Here is a 17,886-nt window from a genome sequence, read left to right on the forward strand (position 1 = left end):
CTAGCACTTTTTCATACTGTGCATGTGATGGGGTCTCTTATAGGGTGACCTGATGGAAGTATCGGGAAAGATTTACTAAGTTTTTTACAACAACCCTGTGACAGACTGATATAATCTGCAAAGAAATTATTGGAGAAAACCAGTATTATTGACAGACTAAACCTTTAATTTCAGATGAGGTTCTCAGAACTGACACTGTGAGGTCAGGGCCAGTCCATTTATCTGTAAGCAGTAACTTTTTTCTTGTTTTATTGTGGCCACTTGAAATCTGAGGCTATTCCTGAGGTTATTAACCACACCCCATCCTGAGGGCAATGTCACCGGGCTTTCCTGTCCTGCCTGGAAGGGAGAGGCTGGACTGCCAAGGGTGGAGAGCAGAGGCCATGTGTTGCCCTCACACATCTCAGGAGTGCAGATGACAAAGCCAGAGCATTGAAGTAATCCCCCCAAGTCCCTCCAGCTTCCTGCCACCTCTTGAGGAGCCACATATAAACTGGGAGTGCAGACTCCCAGGGGAGCGCTGCTGGAATGATGGGTCATTTCCCTTCCTACTCCATCCTGCTCACCAGGTACATTCCAACGTTTTAGTGCAACTTAAACTAGAAAGGGGAATAGGAGGTGTCAAAAAGGATGACTTTGTTGTTGCTGTTTTTAACATCTGGTGTGAGAAAAAAAGGATGAAATTCTTCCCTAAGTAACTCTAGTTACTTAGTACTCTTACAAAGCAAAATACAGTAATAAAGAGCACCAGCTCATCCCTTGGTGCAGGTGAATGAGCATCTGGCATTCTTGTTTTCTAATCCCAGTTTACCTTTGGTTTTCTCTAAGTCTCAACAGGAAAAAGCTAGGATTTATCTGGAAAGCTTGAACTGAGCTACTAAATCAATTTAAAACAGATTCATTTGGCCCAAAGCTAAAATGTTTTATTGATGATCTTAGCAAAGAACTCACAAAATTATTTCATTTTATTTTATTATGTATTTTTTTCTAACCTCTTCCATTGTGGCAAATCAGACCCACAAGCTTTTCTGTTATTGTATTGACATTAGCATGATACTTATTAGAAATATTCTTACCTGTAATTAAATCGTGATGACCTACAGATCGACCACATTTCCCATCCAAAATGTGTTGTGAAGATGTGTGGAGCTGTTGTATAGCTAAGCATTCACTTAGTACATCCTGTTCGATATCAGTACATGAATTTAGCTACAAGAGGAAGATAAAACAAACATTTTGTTTCAAAGTAAACCAAATGACGTCTAATTAAATTCATATGTCTCTTTGCTTAAAGATTATGTACAGAAGGAAGGAGCAAAATGACATTCTTAGCAACTTGGTATAATTAAGGATATATCTATTAGTTGGTATTTCTAATTAGACATAATTTGGGTTTTCTTAAGCACACAAGTTAAGTGTGTTAATCTTAAATTGAGAGCAGTTTGCTCCAGACAATAATGTACCCTGGGTTTCTTCAATCCTTCCATAGTAGTTTAACTGCATATTTTCAGGCTTTCTATAGTTTCTTGGGTTCTGTGGCAAAAGGATTGCATGACGTTGTTACTGTGACACTTGGAAAGACATTTGATAGGGAAAGAAAAGTGTTTGTGCTTATCAGATTAGAACTGGTGGAATAATGTGCTGTCAGTAATGTGTACGAGGTATCACCAATATGTCAGCTGTTCTCCAAGTAAATTAAAGCTCTGGCAAAAGTGTCTGAAGCAAACTCTTGAAAACCACAATGTCGATCATATTAAAAACAGCAGGAGAGGAGAATTAAGAAAGAAAAGCATTTCTAATTCTCTTTCAAACATGCTGACGTTGCCAAGCTTTTGTCATAATATAGTGCTCACATTACACACACAGCCATCATATTCTATAGCCATTAATAAATAGTTATTGTCTCTCTGTTTACAGTTTTGCATACCAATCTCCCCTGGGTTTGGTTATTCTAAATAAAAGATCCAGGCAAACCTATTCAGAATTCTGCTATACAGCCATTTGTTTGATCAAGATAAACATCTAACATTTGGATCACAAAGTGCATCTGCAGCCAATTAAACTTAAACTACTACTAAATTAACAGCTAACTTTCTCGTATTTTGTGCTTGTAAAGCTGTTCAGAACAACCAAATATTACCGCTGCAGTCATCTAAGCCATGTTCGTAATATTCAGGGTTCCTTTGATGTAAGTCTCAGCACAGGACATTTTCTTTTGTATCAGAGATGGCACATTTTGGTAGCATATCTCAACTGAGACATGCGGGCAGAGCATTTTTCTTCCTTGGCTAAATCATTGCTGCTCAGAACTCCGAGGAAGCTGATGCCAACAGGAAACTGACTTTCCAGAGTAGTAACCAAAATTGAGCAAGTGAGTGTGAACAATATTTTCCCTTTTTATCCTATGTCTGAAATCCAACGTAGACCATCACTATTTCAATAGCAATGAGATTTACTTAGTTGTGAAAGGGTGGTGTTTTTTTTTGTTTTTTTTTTTTCCTGTAATATGATTAAGTGAAATATCTGTTTATTATTTCTTTATGAATCAGATTCAGCTTGGTCCCTGTTAAGAGAGCCTGATCAAAATGCTCTTCCAATCTACTGCTTTCTCAGATGCCTTTTAGGTTAAAGGAAAAAAGACAAAGGATCAAATATTCATAAAGTTATCATGGGCAAATGAGACAGGAAATCCGAAGATGATTTCTAACCTCTGGAGGAGAGCAGATTTAGATTTGGTCTACCAAATAAGGTGTGGGAAGCAAGGAATTGACATTATTTTAAGATAGACTTGATAAGTCTACGGGAGGGTGTGTATATACATGCAGAAAAACTCCTCAAGCTAGGAGATTATGAGATATGAAACCCTGGATATTTGGTGTCCTGGTATGTCCAAGTAGCCCGAGTTTTCAATGTGTGTGCAGAGCATTTGCCCTGCTGTATTCCTTCTATGCTTAAGGCCTCCCCCTGCTTATCCAGGAAGTACTTTTTGCCCCTTAATGCAAAATTTGGATTTAGGTATTTTCCCCGCCTTCCTCTGCAAAACTGGCAATTGGCCTCATCAGTTGTTGGGGTGTAATAATGGGGACTGTTCCTTTGTCCAGACGTAAAGGTTGTTAATGAGTTCCTGTATTAAGTCCTGTAGTCAGAACTGAACAAACAATACCCATATCTGCTGTTAGGAAAGAATTCCCTCCTTCCTTTCCCCAAGAAGTACATCAGCAACCACTGGAAGGAAAAAGGTGGGCAGTTCTCTCCCTCAGAACACAGAGCATGGTTGCTTTCCGGGGTCATCTGAGAATTCCATGTAACAAATCTTCCTGTTGCAAAGATCTTGCTATTGCAAAAGATTTTGACACTAGTCTACCTCTTTCTGTGGCTAATTACGGTTACAGCTTTTTGTCTCTTACTGTCAAGTAGGACCTAAAGGTTCCCTTATGGTATTCTTGAGAAGTGCTTTGCAACCTCTGGTGTGGGAGGCATGTGCACAGCACACTCTGAGGAACCTTCCAAGGCGAGAGCTGTAGTGAAACCACATTACCCTATAAAACAAAGCTGGGCTGCAATCCTGGGCAGTCCTTTCCAGCCCTGCCCACCGACATAAAAGATCTGACTGGATCTGAGGACACCACTGCTGCTTGTTGGAGCTAATTGTCATTGCTTGCTAAGCCGTGTATTCCCTGCCACTCCTGGGCCGCAAATATGCTCATGGTCTGTTCTGTCACAGCCCGGCTCTGTGGGGTCCCAATCATCTGTTTACAAACTGCGTGTACAAATGCGTAATAAACAAGTCTCTGATCCTGGGCTGGAGCCCATAAGCCTCCCCGTTCAATAATGAGTTCAGGATTCAGCCCGTAGAAACCAAAATGCTTATTTGAATCTAATACTAGTGAAACACAACTAGCAGCCTGGGTTTGGAATGACTTGTAAATGTGTTTAAAACACAGATGTGGTGGGAGAAGCGTGGGGGGGTTCATTCTGATCAATTACAAGCACTCCTTTTCTGACGTTTCCATAGTATGCTGGCTTTGTTTCACTTGAATTTGAGATAATCTGCTAGCATGTATTTACTAGCTGTTTGCAGAGACTCAATGCGTGAACATTTCATGTGAATGACTGCAAAATTTGGGCTTGTGAACAGGAAAGAAATGGTTGGGCAGAAAGCGTGGGACAAAGTGAAACTACCAGGTGGTGGCCTTGGAAGTGCAGAACTATGAAGTGAGCTGGTGAGCAATAACGATCAAAATCCAACAGGGAAATGAGCACAATTTGAGTTTTCTTGCAGCGGTATTGCAGAGGAACCCTGATTCGAAAATATATAAACTAAAGTTAAATTTAAAAACTGTGGAGACCTGGAGATGCGTCACTTCTTGCCTGGTGAGTCTTACCTTCTTACGCACCTGTTGTTCTTTGGCTGAATGAGCTTTCACGTGCTTGCGCAGCGAGCTGGGGTCGGTGTAGCGTTTGGAGCAGCCAGGAATCTGACAGGCGTACGGTTTCTGTAGGTGTGAGGAAAGGGAAAAAATTTCATATTCCTGTGCATCTCTGCAGTTGGCACACAGAGCCCTGAAGGACACAGAGCCATTTCTGTGCACCACGGCATTAAGCCTGAGCTGCTTGCTCTGCTTGCCGTTTCCAGATCTGCAAACTCTGAGTACAAACGCCTGACACAGCGCAAACAGAGGAGCAGCGCCGATGGCTCTGACTTTGCTCTCCAGACAAGTGCTGAGAGCATTTGACACATCTGTAATCCTGCACACTGGATATATTACTGAGCTGAATTAAATGCTAATGAGATGTAATTGGATGGGCTTTGAGAGCTTTAAGTCTTCTAGCCTTAACAGTAGACTAAATGATCACGAGAACACCCAACAAAATTATAAATATAGAAGTTCTGGTTTCTAATTCTGGTTTACATAGTTTTTACAACAACTATGTTCCACATGCAGCAGAGTAAAACTTGTGGAATAGCACACATTTGGTTTCCTTCATACCCTTTTCCTGTTTTGAACAACATCAACGTCTTTCTTTTTATAACTCCTAAGCAAACAACCTGCATCAAACATTAACATCTGAGAAAATCAATACAAAAACAAAAATCCACTATTGTTGACTTTGTTGGGAAGACCTTTCCAGCTGACTTTGGCATGTGTCAGAGCTCGCTGAAACGTGGCACAATATGAGCACTTTCCTACGAAAGCCATCTGAGCCTGGGCAAGCAGTTCCAGCGTGGTCTTCTCCTATGAAAATAAATAAATTTTAAAGGGCACTCCAATTTAGCTGCTGATTCTGGAGTCCCAGCAATGGAAAGCCTCACCAAGTTCTCCTCTCACTTATGCCTACTTCCAGCTAGCGAAACACTATCTCCGTGCCGCAGTACAGCAGCCAAGTGAATGTGCAATTACCAAGCTGAACAAAAGGACTCTGGCACTTGTTGTTAAGTAACCATTGACTTAACTGGTAGCAAGGAGTGCTGCGTGTCAAAGCTCACAGCGTTTCAAAGCCGAACATGCCTTTGTGCTTTGTTTTCTTGCCTCATCTGTCAACATAATCTTGGCCTTCTCACTTGTACCAGTAAGTCTTTTTGGTGCTTTCCCAAAGCTAGAAAACTGGTTTGTCGTGACCCCAGGGTCACATTCTTTATTCCCCTTGATTTCAGATGGAGGATGCACAAAATGAAAAAAAAAAAAAAAAAGTTTTGGGAGAAGTGACTGTGAGGTCCTTTACACTGGTTGCTTTACTTGTGGAGGAGTGATGACGTGCCCTTTCTACCACAAGGACAGATACGTTCCCTTTGTTCTGCTTCTGCCTAGGAGAAAGATCTACTTCCAGATGATTTAGGAGAGATCTGATCAAACTAGCGTACACAGTAAGTCTCTGAAATTATTTACAGATTCTCCTCCTGGAGTAGATAAATGATGGAATGACCTACATTAAGAAGCTTTAAAACCAATTCCAAATGCACTCAATAAGGAATAAGTAGTCTGTATAAACCCCTTTTCTTTGTAAGTACCTCAAGAGGATATGTACTGCTGCTCTGCCCAGCCAGCAGGAAATTTCTTAAGGAATAATAGAATCATTCACCAAATCATGGCCTTACGGGCTAACACAGCACCTACCCAGAAAGTTATAGGGCAAAGCAGATTTATGGAGAGTGTCTGGAACACACAGGGAACTGACACCTGAGGAAGGACCATGGAAAACTTCAACAAATGCCTCTTTGCAGAACAAAGAGCAGAGTATTTTTCAAGTAATTGGTATAATCTGAATTACTGATAGAATCATTCAATTTAGTGATATGGACACTAGATGAAAATCTGACTATTTGCTTTGGCTATTTGCTTCGATGTTATGGACAATTATTTTGCCACTGAGCTAACACAGTGTGCAGTCTATACAGTAGCACCATCCCGTAGCCCGTAGAATGTAAAAAATTATTTTTTACATTCATACAATACACCAAGTCAAATCACAGGACTTCAATTAATGCAAATAAGTGGAAGTCATTTAGTATAGTGTAGGGTTACAGAAACATTTTTGAAGAACCTGAAACAGAAGAGCATGGATGATATTTTTAGTCATTTAAGAAAGTTAGTAGAAAATGATTACTGTACCTTTTTGCTGATTTATGAGCATTTCAGACAATTAAGACAGAGATACAGGAAGAAGAAAAGAAAATAGAAAGTTAAGAGATTTATCTTCAATAGTGCACAGATCAACAGATATAAATATTTTTGCTTATTTTGTTAACTCATTGAATTATCTTTCAAAACTAATAAATGGCATTCCATTTGTGAGTCTGACTAATAAAAAATATATCCATTAGATTCAAGCAGTTACATTTCAAAACCATGCACCCAATTTAGTATATCCAGTTTCAAAAGAGAGGCATTTTAGAACTAATTACAAATTCAAATATCTCAGGTTGACTTTCAAATAAATAAAACATTGTTATTGTAAGTGTGCTTTGGTTTGGAAAATGTGACTGACTCGCTTCTCCTACTTGTTTGTTTTTGCAAGGCATAATGTACATGAGACATTCCTTAATGCTGCACTGTCTGAAATGTGTAACTGCTTAAAAAGTAAATATCAATTAAACTCAAAAGTTCTGCCCCATAAACACTTGGCCAAACATTAAACCGTATACTCATTTCTTTGAAAAAGACAAAGGAATAACTTGGGCTGTTATTCTTTAAAAGCTTTATGCTGGGGACTTAACTCATCTACAGAGTTGCCTACTTATTTTCTTTCCCCATAATATGGCGATTTAATTTTATCAGAGCTGAAGACACCAGACAGGTCCCCATCTTCCCTGCATGGCAAGTGGGAAGACTTGTAGAGCTGAGCCAGAACCACCAACTCTATATAAAGGTTCATACCTTTACAGTTCATACTGGTGGTGGGTACTTAGCTTACACCACAGCTGTATCTTTACCTTTACAAAATTATGTCCAAAACTGAGAGGCATTTACCTTCCATTAAATGTCTGAGCTGCTTTTGCATTCATTCAGAACAGACTTTAATGAAGCAACACAGGATAGGAAGTGAGACAATGACATACATTGAGCACAGCAGCGATGACTCAGCTTGCACTCATACTATACCTTATTGTACTGGTGCCTCCTCTTACTAGAATGGGAACAATGGGAGGGTTTGCTGAGTAACTTATTCCTGTGTACATTATTCCTCAGCATGAATAAGACAGTTGAATTTGCCTCTCTGAGATCAAGCCATTTTTTATTTCTGAATAACACTGAATTAAAAACAAAAGTACAGTTGCTTATAGCTGAGTTTTCTGAGATGCTCCTCATGAAAAGGAAAAGTCACCCTTCAGTTTCAGGACAGATTGTGTACAAGGACTATTGGAAAACTCAGTGCAACTCCCTGTATGAAATCGTGCTTACGGTATCCAGGTGTGTTCGCTGATGCTTTGCCCGGTCGCTGGAGTTGCTGAAAGCTTTCTGGCAGCCTGGGTGCTGACACAGGTACGGCTTCTCCCCAGTGTGACTCCGGAGGTGAATCTTAAGGTTCTCAAGCCTAGAAAATGCCTTGTTGCAACCTTCAAACTGAAAAAGTCATAAAAAAATCGTTGTAAAGCGCTATTAAATAAACCATGTGCAGCCACAATGAGAACAGTGTAAGATCCAAGTTGGACATGTAATAAATCAACCAACATTCAAACATCTGTTGAAATTTATGGATGAAACACAACATTTTGTGCTGTTCATTTAATCTGTCACTGAAGACATGGTGTGTAGCTCAATAATAATACACAGGTTATAAATATCTCACACGTTTTGTCTGAAGTACTGAAAGTTTGAAGACATGGTGCCAGTACAGAAAATCCAAAGAAAGAACAAGTGTTCTGATGAGCTCTCTCAAATGTTAATTGGCACAGGATCCACTGTGGGCAATAACAATTAGCTGCTACGGACAGAGAGCACGAGGAGCTATTTGTGGCGGGCAAGAACCTGGTTTCAGGTGTCTGAAATTCTATACAGTGGAGCAGATGAGCACAGACTATTACAAGAAGACCCGATCCATTTGAAGATCAATCCAAAGGAGCTCTGCTGTCATTCTGCACCCTTTTCTTTACTAGCCGTATCATTCAGATCTGTCCTCAGCATTTACACAACCAGTAACCTGAGCAATTCTGATTTGTTAAGCACCCGTTTCATTAAGGAACTCAGTAATAATATGCTGCATAGCATTCATAACAGAAGGAGCTGTTTCAAATTAAATCTGAATAAATAAATAAATAAATGCTTAAAATTTCCAGCTACTGGGCCAGAGAAAGAGTATTTTGCATTGCTCAGTGGTGAGTTTCAGTGTTACAGACAACAGGCGACTGCACTGGAGGAACTGTGTCTAGGATGGGCTTTGAGGATTAACTCAGGTGAGCACAGATACATGTACGTGCACATGCACCAGCAAACCCAGAACACAGGCTCAGATGCTTATTCATGTGCACAGACACTTCCCTGCACACTCACATGTGGTGGTGTGCCCATTTTGCCCGCTCTGCCTTGCAGCCTCATGGCATTGCAGATTTCCTCGTGGCTCTATACAGATAGGAACTTGGCTCCGCTACAATTTGGGATCTCACCACTTCCTTCTGCTGAGTTAGGATTTTGTTCTGCAGACTGATATTCACAACCTGTGGTGCTTTGGGTGGCCTCACAGAAATGACAATGTCACCAACCCCTGATGTATTTTGCTTGTCATGCACACACCTCTTACACCCATTGGTGTGTGCAAACTTCTGACTTTGCAAGCAGAGGGATGGGAAGGGAAGGCAGATGTAGATGGTGCCTAGAAGAGGCAGTAAGCTGGAGGCACCCGGTCTCCTGGTGCCTGATGGAGGCAATTTGAACTGCTGATGGAGAAAGGCCCCTCAAATCTCTCACAAGGACAGCCCCTGGTAACTGGAGTTGTGAGGTGCTGAACGTGGTTTGCTCTTTGTTTCCCAGCTCCCTTTCCTTTCCTATTGCTCCCTTTCTTCAGTGTCCTCTGATCAGTGCCGTGCTCATACTGCTGTATCACCCCCTGCTAACCAACACCCTTCTCAATTTCAGCTCAACTCCTCCTGGCTTTATTCCCTGATCCACAGCCCCAAGGTAGCCTGGGATCAGACCCAGGGTCTAACAAAGCTGTTTTGCAGCTCAGCTCTGCAGCCTCGCTCACCTGAACCCCAGGTGAGCAGCAAGAGCACGCTTCTCCCGTCGTTTTTGTGCTGTCCCACCTGCGTGAGCTATTCCCCGTGACCCAAGCAGTCTCCCCTGACCAGCCCGAGCCTTTTACAAGCTCCACTGCCCTCTCTAAAGGGCTGGTTCTGACAGATGGCATCGAAACACCTTGCCCAGGAGGACATCAGGTGGCAACGTTGCTTGTTAACGGGTCCCTGGCAGACTTTACACCCTGCCAGCATCGGAGTCACTACGGTGACACTGCACAGCCTGACCCTCATCTCCGTGTCGTCTCAGGGGCAGAAAGACCTGGTATGTCACAGCAGTCATTTCTGAGCTATCCAGTCACCAGCGCAGGATTTTGACCCTCAGCATGTTTTTCTAGTGGATTATCAGTCTTCAGCTTCGTATCTACAGCCTAATGTGAAGTAGGAAAGTATGCAGAATAATCCAAACTAATTAGAGGTCCAGCTCCATTCCCATTGATGTCAGTAGCAAAAATTCCAATGGCAAATGTCCTAAAACATCTAAACACAAGCTTAATTTGAAACACATGAACGCACATATGTTTAAGAGTTTGCTGGATTGGGACTTAAGGAAGAAAAGGAACAGGCCCTACCATAAACGCTCAGAGCTACAATGCGAGCAGCAACACTCACACAAACATGAATTTATTGTACTTTTACTGTGGTCAACAGCCTTTTTTTGGTGCTAACGCATAATCCAAACGCTCCGTCACCACATATGCCTTGACTTCAATGGCTTTTCTTAATTATATTATTATTTTTTCTGATTTTTATTCTTCATATTATCCAGCTCCAGTACGCTGGATAACATACAGTGAGTGGGGCAGTCACAGTGCCCTGCGATTCAGGCTAACTGTAAGGTGGGAGAATACACCAGCAAGGAGCGGTGTGACTACAGCTCAGAGGTTCAGGAAGGCAGGGTTGCTAAAGGTAAGTGGCTAAAAAGGAAGAAAATCAGTGGAAAAAGGAGTGGGGGTGGGAACCTTGCTGGCTGAGGAGAGGGGAAGAGCAAAGGTGAAAGGCCTGAGAGGGAGAGAGGAAAGGAGCTGGCCAGGACTGACAAGCACAAGGCTGGGACAATTCCTTCGGAGCTGCAGAAAGGTCTTTGCTTTGAAGGATTCCAGGAAAACCTCTGTTTTGACTCTGTTATGTCTTGCTGGATCTGCTAACTGTATCCTTTGCAGTTCTTCCCTAAGAGTCCACACGTGAAGGCAGCACTGCTGGGACCCGGCTTGAAGCGGAAGAGCCTCCCTCCCCCGTACAGGGGCAAGGATGAGTAACCTCAACCGGGCTGCTGAGGGAACTGCCAGGAGGACTTCCTAAGGTAATTCCTGGACTTCGCTGCTGTTCTCTGTCACTTGTAACCCTGCCACCTACCCCTGATACGTGGGGTGCACATACAGTTATGTATAGACCAAATAGCACTACTCCTGGAGACAAGGGGTAAGGTTCTTCAACCTTTTCAAATAACCACAATCCCCACAATCCCAGAAGTGTCTAAGCTTCAACTACAAAGAGCAAATGTTCAATTTCCAAAGGACTTTAGGATGGTAAGAGCTATTTGATCAACTGAGAAGGCTACGTACAGTATCTCCCAGACATCTGGTCCCAATCTGTCATTGCCTAATCCTACAGTCTTAAACATTTTGTTGACGTTTGATGCCTGGGATAACTGTAACAAACACTGCATGATCCTTAAAGTCTGTAAAAGTCAACATAACTCTTAAACAAGTTCATCAATTAAAAATAATAATTATACTGCAGTTAGTACTTTTGTCTTTTTTTTTGTGAGACTGTCAATGTGTGCTTCAGACACCGCTACGCTGCACACATCTGAGCGCAGACACAAAACAATGCCACATGATTACAGTAAATAGCATGATGTAATTATTGGATTTTATAACTAATGTGCTTTCAGAATAAGGCTTCTACAAGGAAAAATTATGCTGTAGAAATTTACAGGACTAAATTAGCTCAATACCAGATGGAAATACACGTTATCTGTATCTTACACTGCAGCCACGCTGGAGCGTTACTGCTGGAGTACCATGCATTTAAAAGGCATATTTATGAAAACACTGAATTATCTCACAGTGATCTAAACACATCACAATTTTCCTAACCAAACAATTTAATCTAATAACTGTAATTGCTTAAAATGTTTTTTCTTTGCTTCCACATTATACTTTGAATGCACCTGAGAATGTTGCCATGCAGAAATAACAGCGTACTCCCGTGAGGGCTTACATTATCAAATGTTTACCATTTTCATAAGCATATTTAATCACAGTCATGTCTAGAATATCTGTCAGTGGTACAGATCAGAAGAAATAAACTATAAACTAAACAGCTCAGACCATAAGGTGAAGCAATAACTGACATTTTCTTAGGAAATGAGTTATGACTGAAAAAGAGAAGCCTTCACAGTCGTAGTGCTAAATAGGTCCAGTGTGCCATTAGAGAAAGCTCATTAATATACACCTCTGCTCTCTGCTCCAAGATCTGTTAAACAAGCTGCCTTTTATTTATAGACCGAAAAGGGAAAGAGCAGGTCATATTGGCTGCTGACATCTCAGACAGCCTACAGATGGAAAACCCAAAACATTTCATTCCAAAGCATTTAATACTATCAATAGGAAATCTTATGTCTGGTCAAAATACCTACAAGCCTTATGAACATTGTGAAATGTTCTTTCTTCCCAGCTGATTACCAAATTGGGAAAATTTTATTGAAAAACATGTCATGAGAAAAAGGATCCTGTGAGGTTGTGTATCCCTTCTGGAGGAGAGGAAATAGTCATGCCACCCTTTAAATAGCATCAATGTTTTAAAACACACTGCCCCTAATGTTGGTGAGATGGCAGGAGGCATACAAGGCTCCAAGCTGTTATGAATGTCAGTAACTTAAGCATGGGAGCTGATCCACCCAACACAAGAATCAAAACATCTGAGGTGGAGATTTGTTTTTTTCTAGCAAACTCCTGATTGGATTAATTTTTAATTCTCTATGGTAGCTACAATGTAAAGCCTGCAAATACTTGCTCATGAGGAACATGACTCATGCAAGGACTTTTATTAAACTCAACAGAACGATTTGGGTGCATAAGAAGTACCCATAGGACTAAGCTCTCAACTTCCTAAAGAATCCCAGTTCATAGAGCCAGTTTACAGATTTAAACGGGTAGAAGCTGCTTTTTTCCCTTTGCAGCAATATAATAATGGAAGATATCTGTAACAGACAAAGGACCTGCCAATTTCTACGTCTTTTTTTGAAGTCTGAACAATTTATGTTTGCAAAGTGACACTTCTGCATGACATTTCATTTGGAAAGTATTACCTGGACTCATTCTATTATTTCTATTATAAAAAAAGGAGCTTGGACTTCATCCAGCTTATTGTATGGCTGCTGGTGTGTGGGACATGAAAAGGTAAAAGGTTTCAGAACGGGAAGAAGAAAAATCTAGAAAAGCAAGCCACAGAATAAATGCAGTGCATTGTTCACATTGTTGGCTTTTTCGCCAACAGCCAATCATTTGACATCCACACACTGTACACCAGCAGTTCATTTTTCTTCCTGCTGTTAGACTGGTTGCATATTTCCTAATTAACGTGACACTGGGAAATACTAATAAGCTGAAAGTCCTGGAAGAGGTTTTTGATCGGCATACGTCAGTGAATTAAAGAAGAATTTGGGCTGGCTCTTCTCTTTCAATCCTATGCATTTTATAAGGCCCTAAGTCTGCATTCCTGACCCCCCCTCTGGCAGTACCAGGAGTTATGGGTGCGCGAGGAATGCAGACGTGGCCCACCGAGGGCATAACAACAGACTCATTTAAGTCATGAGGCCTTTAACAGCAAACAGCTCTGATTCTGCATGCGAGGTGATTTCCACACACAAACAGACTTCTCCGACTGCAAAATCCTACCACCTGCCTGCAAGCATCCCCTGAGATGGGAGTCCTCTGCTCTTGCTTTCGCACCTGAAAGCTGAGCAGCCTCCTTGTCCGAGCTGCCTGAGCCCCTGGGCAGATCTCCGGCACGGGGACAACAGTGGGACATGTCCTGCTCTCTGGGTGCCTAGAGGCAGATGAGATTTGGTTCCTGGGTTTTGTTCTGTAAAGCCAATATTATCTGTGTTCCCGAGTAAATCTGGTGTTAAACACGAGTTTTGCCCATCCTCTCCCAAGGTCTGCTGTCACAGGGAGCGCTGGAGATCAGTGCATCACGACAGGCACTGAAGCTCAGCCTGTCTCTAAGTAGCACTACAAGTCTTGGCTCTTGCAAGTCCTGCTCGTGTAATTGTAAATTATCATCTGTCAGGAAAGGCGGGAATGTTGTTCTGAGCACTGAAATATTTATAGATTTATTTCTTGCAGTACCAGTAGGTCAGACACTTCAGTTAGCGAGGAGAGCTTCATATGTTTTCTAGCAAAACTCAAAATATCTGGGAAATTATCAAAGCATCCTATCATTTTCACAAAACCCTGTTGCAAGTCTTAAAATTCTTTTCAGTAATCCTTCTTTAATCAAGTAGAGGGATAAACATTTGTCTAAACAGGGGTACTTGCATTTATTTGCTGCAACATATGAGAATGAACCAGGGAAGTTGGGGATATCTTACTATCAGCAGCATGACAGCCACAAATTTTGCCATAAGGTTTTGCTAAATATGTCATTTGGAAACCAAACAATTTTCTGAAACCTCATTACAGTTGGACTGAATGCAGTATTATGGCTTGCAGGCAAAAATAACATTGCATGGAGCAACAGCTTAAAAAACAGAACGCAGAATTCAGATGGTCTTGTAACAAGCAAAGAAGACACCCCTTCCAAAATCTACATGTCAGTCCCTTTATTTCCTCATATGTGATTGGGAAACTATTATGTATTTGGGATTTTTTGAATAGCTTGCAAGTTATTTGAAATTAAAGAACAACACACAATCCTAGATTTGCTGCTCCAGTATCCGAAGCCAGACCTGCTTGTTATGGGGACAAAATTAAGATTGAACAAAATCAATTAAAAACCCTCTCCAGCTGTGCCAGCAAAGAACCACAAATAAAATAAAAATGTTTCTCTCCAGTTCTTTGAGATTTTTAAACAAAAAATGTAGTTTCCTACACATACTTCAAAACTGTTCTTCTGTATTGGCAAGTCATTGTCTTGCCTAACGTTACAAGAAAACATTTCACTTCCAGTTTGCATCTAATGTATTACCTATTTTTACCTACTTCAGTTGAAATTACTGAAATTTTGTCCTACACTCTTGCCTCTGTCGTTGCTTTCTGGCCCACATCTGAAAGTAAGGCACCGTGCTTGTGTTCTGGGGGGACAGCTATGCTGCAAACAGCTCTGTGCATAATACATGTCACCGACATGCAAGGTAGGATAGGAGCTCACAAGTTACTTGCAGGTAGAAGAGCTTGCACATTTGGAGTGAAGAGATAATCTGCTTAAAATAATGAATGCAGCCCCAGAACAAGGGGAGAATCCATTATTGTTTATGTGAATTAACCAGTTGCAATTACAAAAACAAAGAAAGAAAAAAAAAAAAAAAAGAAAAACAAATAATAAAAAAAGGGAGGACAACAGCAAGAAGGAAAAAAAAAAGTCATTACAGAAAGAAAAAAAAAAAAAAAAAAAACACCCCAAAACTTATGGCTGATTAGCATAGCGTAGCATCTTAAAAGGCCAAAATACCACATGTGTGGCATGTTACAAAAGAAGATTAAAATAAAGGAAAAAATATCCAGAGAACCATGAAGTCTCAAAACATCTGGAGTTTTATAGTAACAAGCAGGAAAAAATCAAAAACATAATTGAAAAAAGTCCACTGTGATACATTATTATACAATGAAGCTTAATGGAATTGAAAGGAGAAGAGATGAAAAGGCAAAATAAGGGGGGGAAGAAATAAAAGAAACAAGAAAAGGCATTTATATTTTAAAGATGTCACTGAGGGTTTTTATCCCACTTATTAAAAATTACACACCCTGCTTCTGTAAGCTGTTCGTTTAACGTGTTGAGCACTCTCTTTCAGCGTAGGGCAGTCCTGCACGATGGGGAATCCACCAACCCTTTAGTGCCCGGTGCAGGGGCACTTTTCACTCCTGATTCTTTGAGAGAGATCTGCAAAGAGAACGGCAGAACGACTGCCTGTCCTGGGCTGCATTCCCCATCCGACGGAAGATTTGAAGAGAGGCAGGGCAAATATGTGAATGAAAAATATTTCCTAAAAACAATGCACACACTCAGGAATTAAGCAAACAATCCTCAACTGTTATACTGGCATCAGGCACTAGAATCAACATAACTTTGAATGTATTTACTAGCAAACACTTAGATGGAAAAGTGAAATGAAAAACTTCCCTCTTTTTCATATTTTTCTCTTTTTTAATGAATTAATGCAAGAAGAGAAAGATCTGCACATAACCCAGCCTGCCTTTGTAGCATGCTAGCAGTGTCTCTCTAAACAGGGAGAGTTTTCAATGCACCACAAGAATTAACATCTTGGATCAGATCCGTGCTCTGTTTGTCCCCAGCCACAGCAGGATCTGGGACCGGCATGTGCCAAACCCTGTCTGTAACAAATACGGTGTCATCTGGCATCGCTGTCCACCCTCATTTCCCACTGTCCTAGTTTTGGCTGGGACAGATCCTCCTACACTACTATATATATATATTTTTTTTTAATCCTGGGAAATCCATTTCATATCTTTGTCAAGACCAATAAGTAAATGTGTTTTACAGTCCCAGCTTCCCTGTCACATGTCATCACAGCTCACAGTGACTGCTGTCCTTGGCTGATCAAAGACAAGAGGATCCTAGGGGTGAAAACTGATCTACAACTGGAAATTGCTGGCTACAGAAAACTAAACTACTCAAGCACAACCAAGTTCTGTTAGAAAATATAAAAATTATCAGCAAGATAACTCTATTTTGTTCAACCTTAATCATCTATGTGAGATATATATATTTTTTTTCAAACAAAACTTTTTGCATGTGGTTCAACAGAGATCATGGATGTTCTCACAAAAGGTGTTTCACAAAATGGATAACCTTAGTGCTGTTTTCTTCTCATTTTAGATGGGGTGGTTTGTTTTTATTTTTTATTTTTCCTAAAAGGCACTTTCCTTCTCACGCTCTATCAGTATTTATTTCCACGTGGACGTAATGTAGCTTTTCTCCAGAACTGTTGTTTCTAAAGCTCAGCTGAGAAGATTCAAGTTTCCCTGCACATTAACACCAAGCTGCACGAGATTTCCAGCGCTGGCTGCATCTTTGCCCAAAATGACAGGAGGAATGCCCCAATTTCCCCAAGGTCCTTCTCGCCAAGGCAGTAGATGACCTGGTGGGATTTTCCCCGGTCACACAGGCTCCTGCTCCTTTCTATGCCATGTTGGGCCAATCTGATTGTCCTCAAATGAAGGCTGGGTTTCCGCCTGTCATCCAAGGGATTACAGCAAGGGATTTGCTGAGATGCCCACAGCCATGCCCAGCACTGCCACACGCGGCCAGCAGAGCTCTGTAAAAGAGCCCCAGTAAAGAACTGGGAATGAGGAACAGGCTGTGCAATGTGCTGGGGGCTTGCTATCGTGGCAGGCTCATTACTTTATTCTGCTTTCCCTCGCCCCGAGTGTGCAGCACAACCTCGGAGACAAAGCTCCCTCCTTCACCCGCTGACCCCCTCCAGCCTCGCCATGCCAGAGCCCCACAGGGCGCCTTAACAGTGGGGGAGCCGAGGGGGAACAGCATGGAGAAGAATAAATCTCTTGCTGCAAAAACAGACTCTCTACTCTACAAAAAGTAAATTCTCATTTTACCCCGAGACATCAATTTTTGTCTTGTAGTGTTTTTGTTTCATCTTGCTTGGCCATCTTCGTTCCATGAAGAAAAATCTGAGATAGATGTATTCCTAGGCAAATGGCTTCAACACCCCATGTGTTTTAAGGGAAATCTCCTTCTGGCTTTGCCAAAGTCACATCAGTGCCTAGGCTGGTCAGGCACCGTGCTGTTGGCAGAGCCATGTTTCAGAATCCCGACACACAGCTGCGTTTTTGCACTTAGTAAGTGACTGCTGTGCTCCACCTGAGCCGCAGCACAGATTTACCATAGACTCCTTCTGGTAAATCCAAGAAAACGGGATGCCTTCATTAGGGGCTGAGCTCACTCACATT

The 17,886-nt window shown here is 41.4% G+C and overlaps 1 protein-coding gene across 1 annotated transcript in view; it reads right to left on the minus strand.

Moving 5' to 3' along the window:
• GLIS1 (GLIS family zinc finger 1) overlaps positions 1 to 17,886 on the minus strand; it is a 188,835-nt gene that overhangs the window by 30,536 nt on the left and 140,413 nt on the right. The window contains exons 4-6 of the mRNA XM_084527455.1: positions 7,902 to 8,063; positions 4,386 to 4,496; positions 1,077 to 1,209 (exon numbers count right to left, since the gene is read on the minus strand). Of these exons, the coding sequence (XP_084383581.1) occupies positions 1,077 to 1,209; positions 4,386 to 4,496; positions 7,902 to 8,063 (406 nt within the window). The remainder of the gene's footprint in view (positions 1 to 1,076; positions 1,210 to 4,385; positions 4,497 to 7,901; positions 8,064 to 17,886) is intronic.

This window comes from Aythya ferina (assembly GCF_964211825.1).
Source record: "Aythya ferina genome assembly, chromosome: 8".
Taxonomy (NCBI): Eukaryota; Metazoa; Chordata; class Aves; order Anseriformes; family Anatidae; genus Aythya; species Aythya ferina.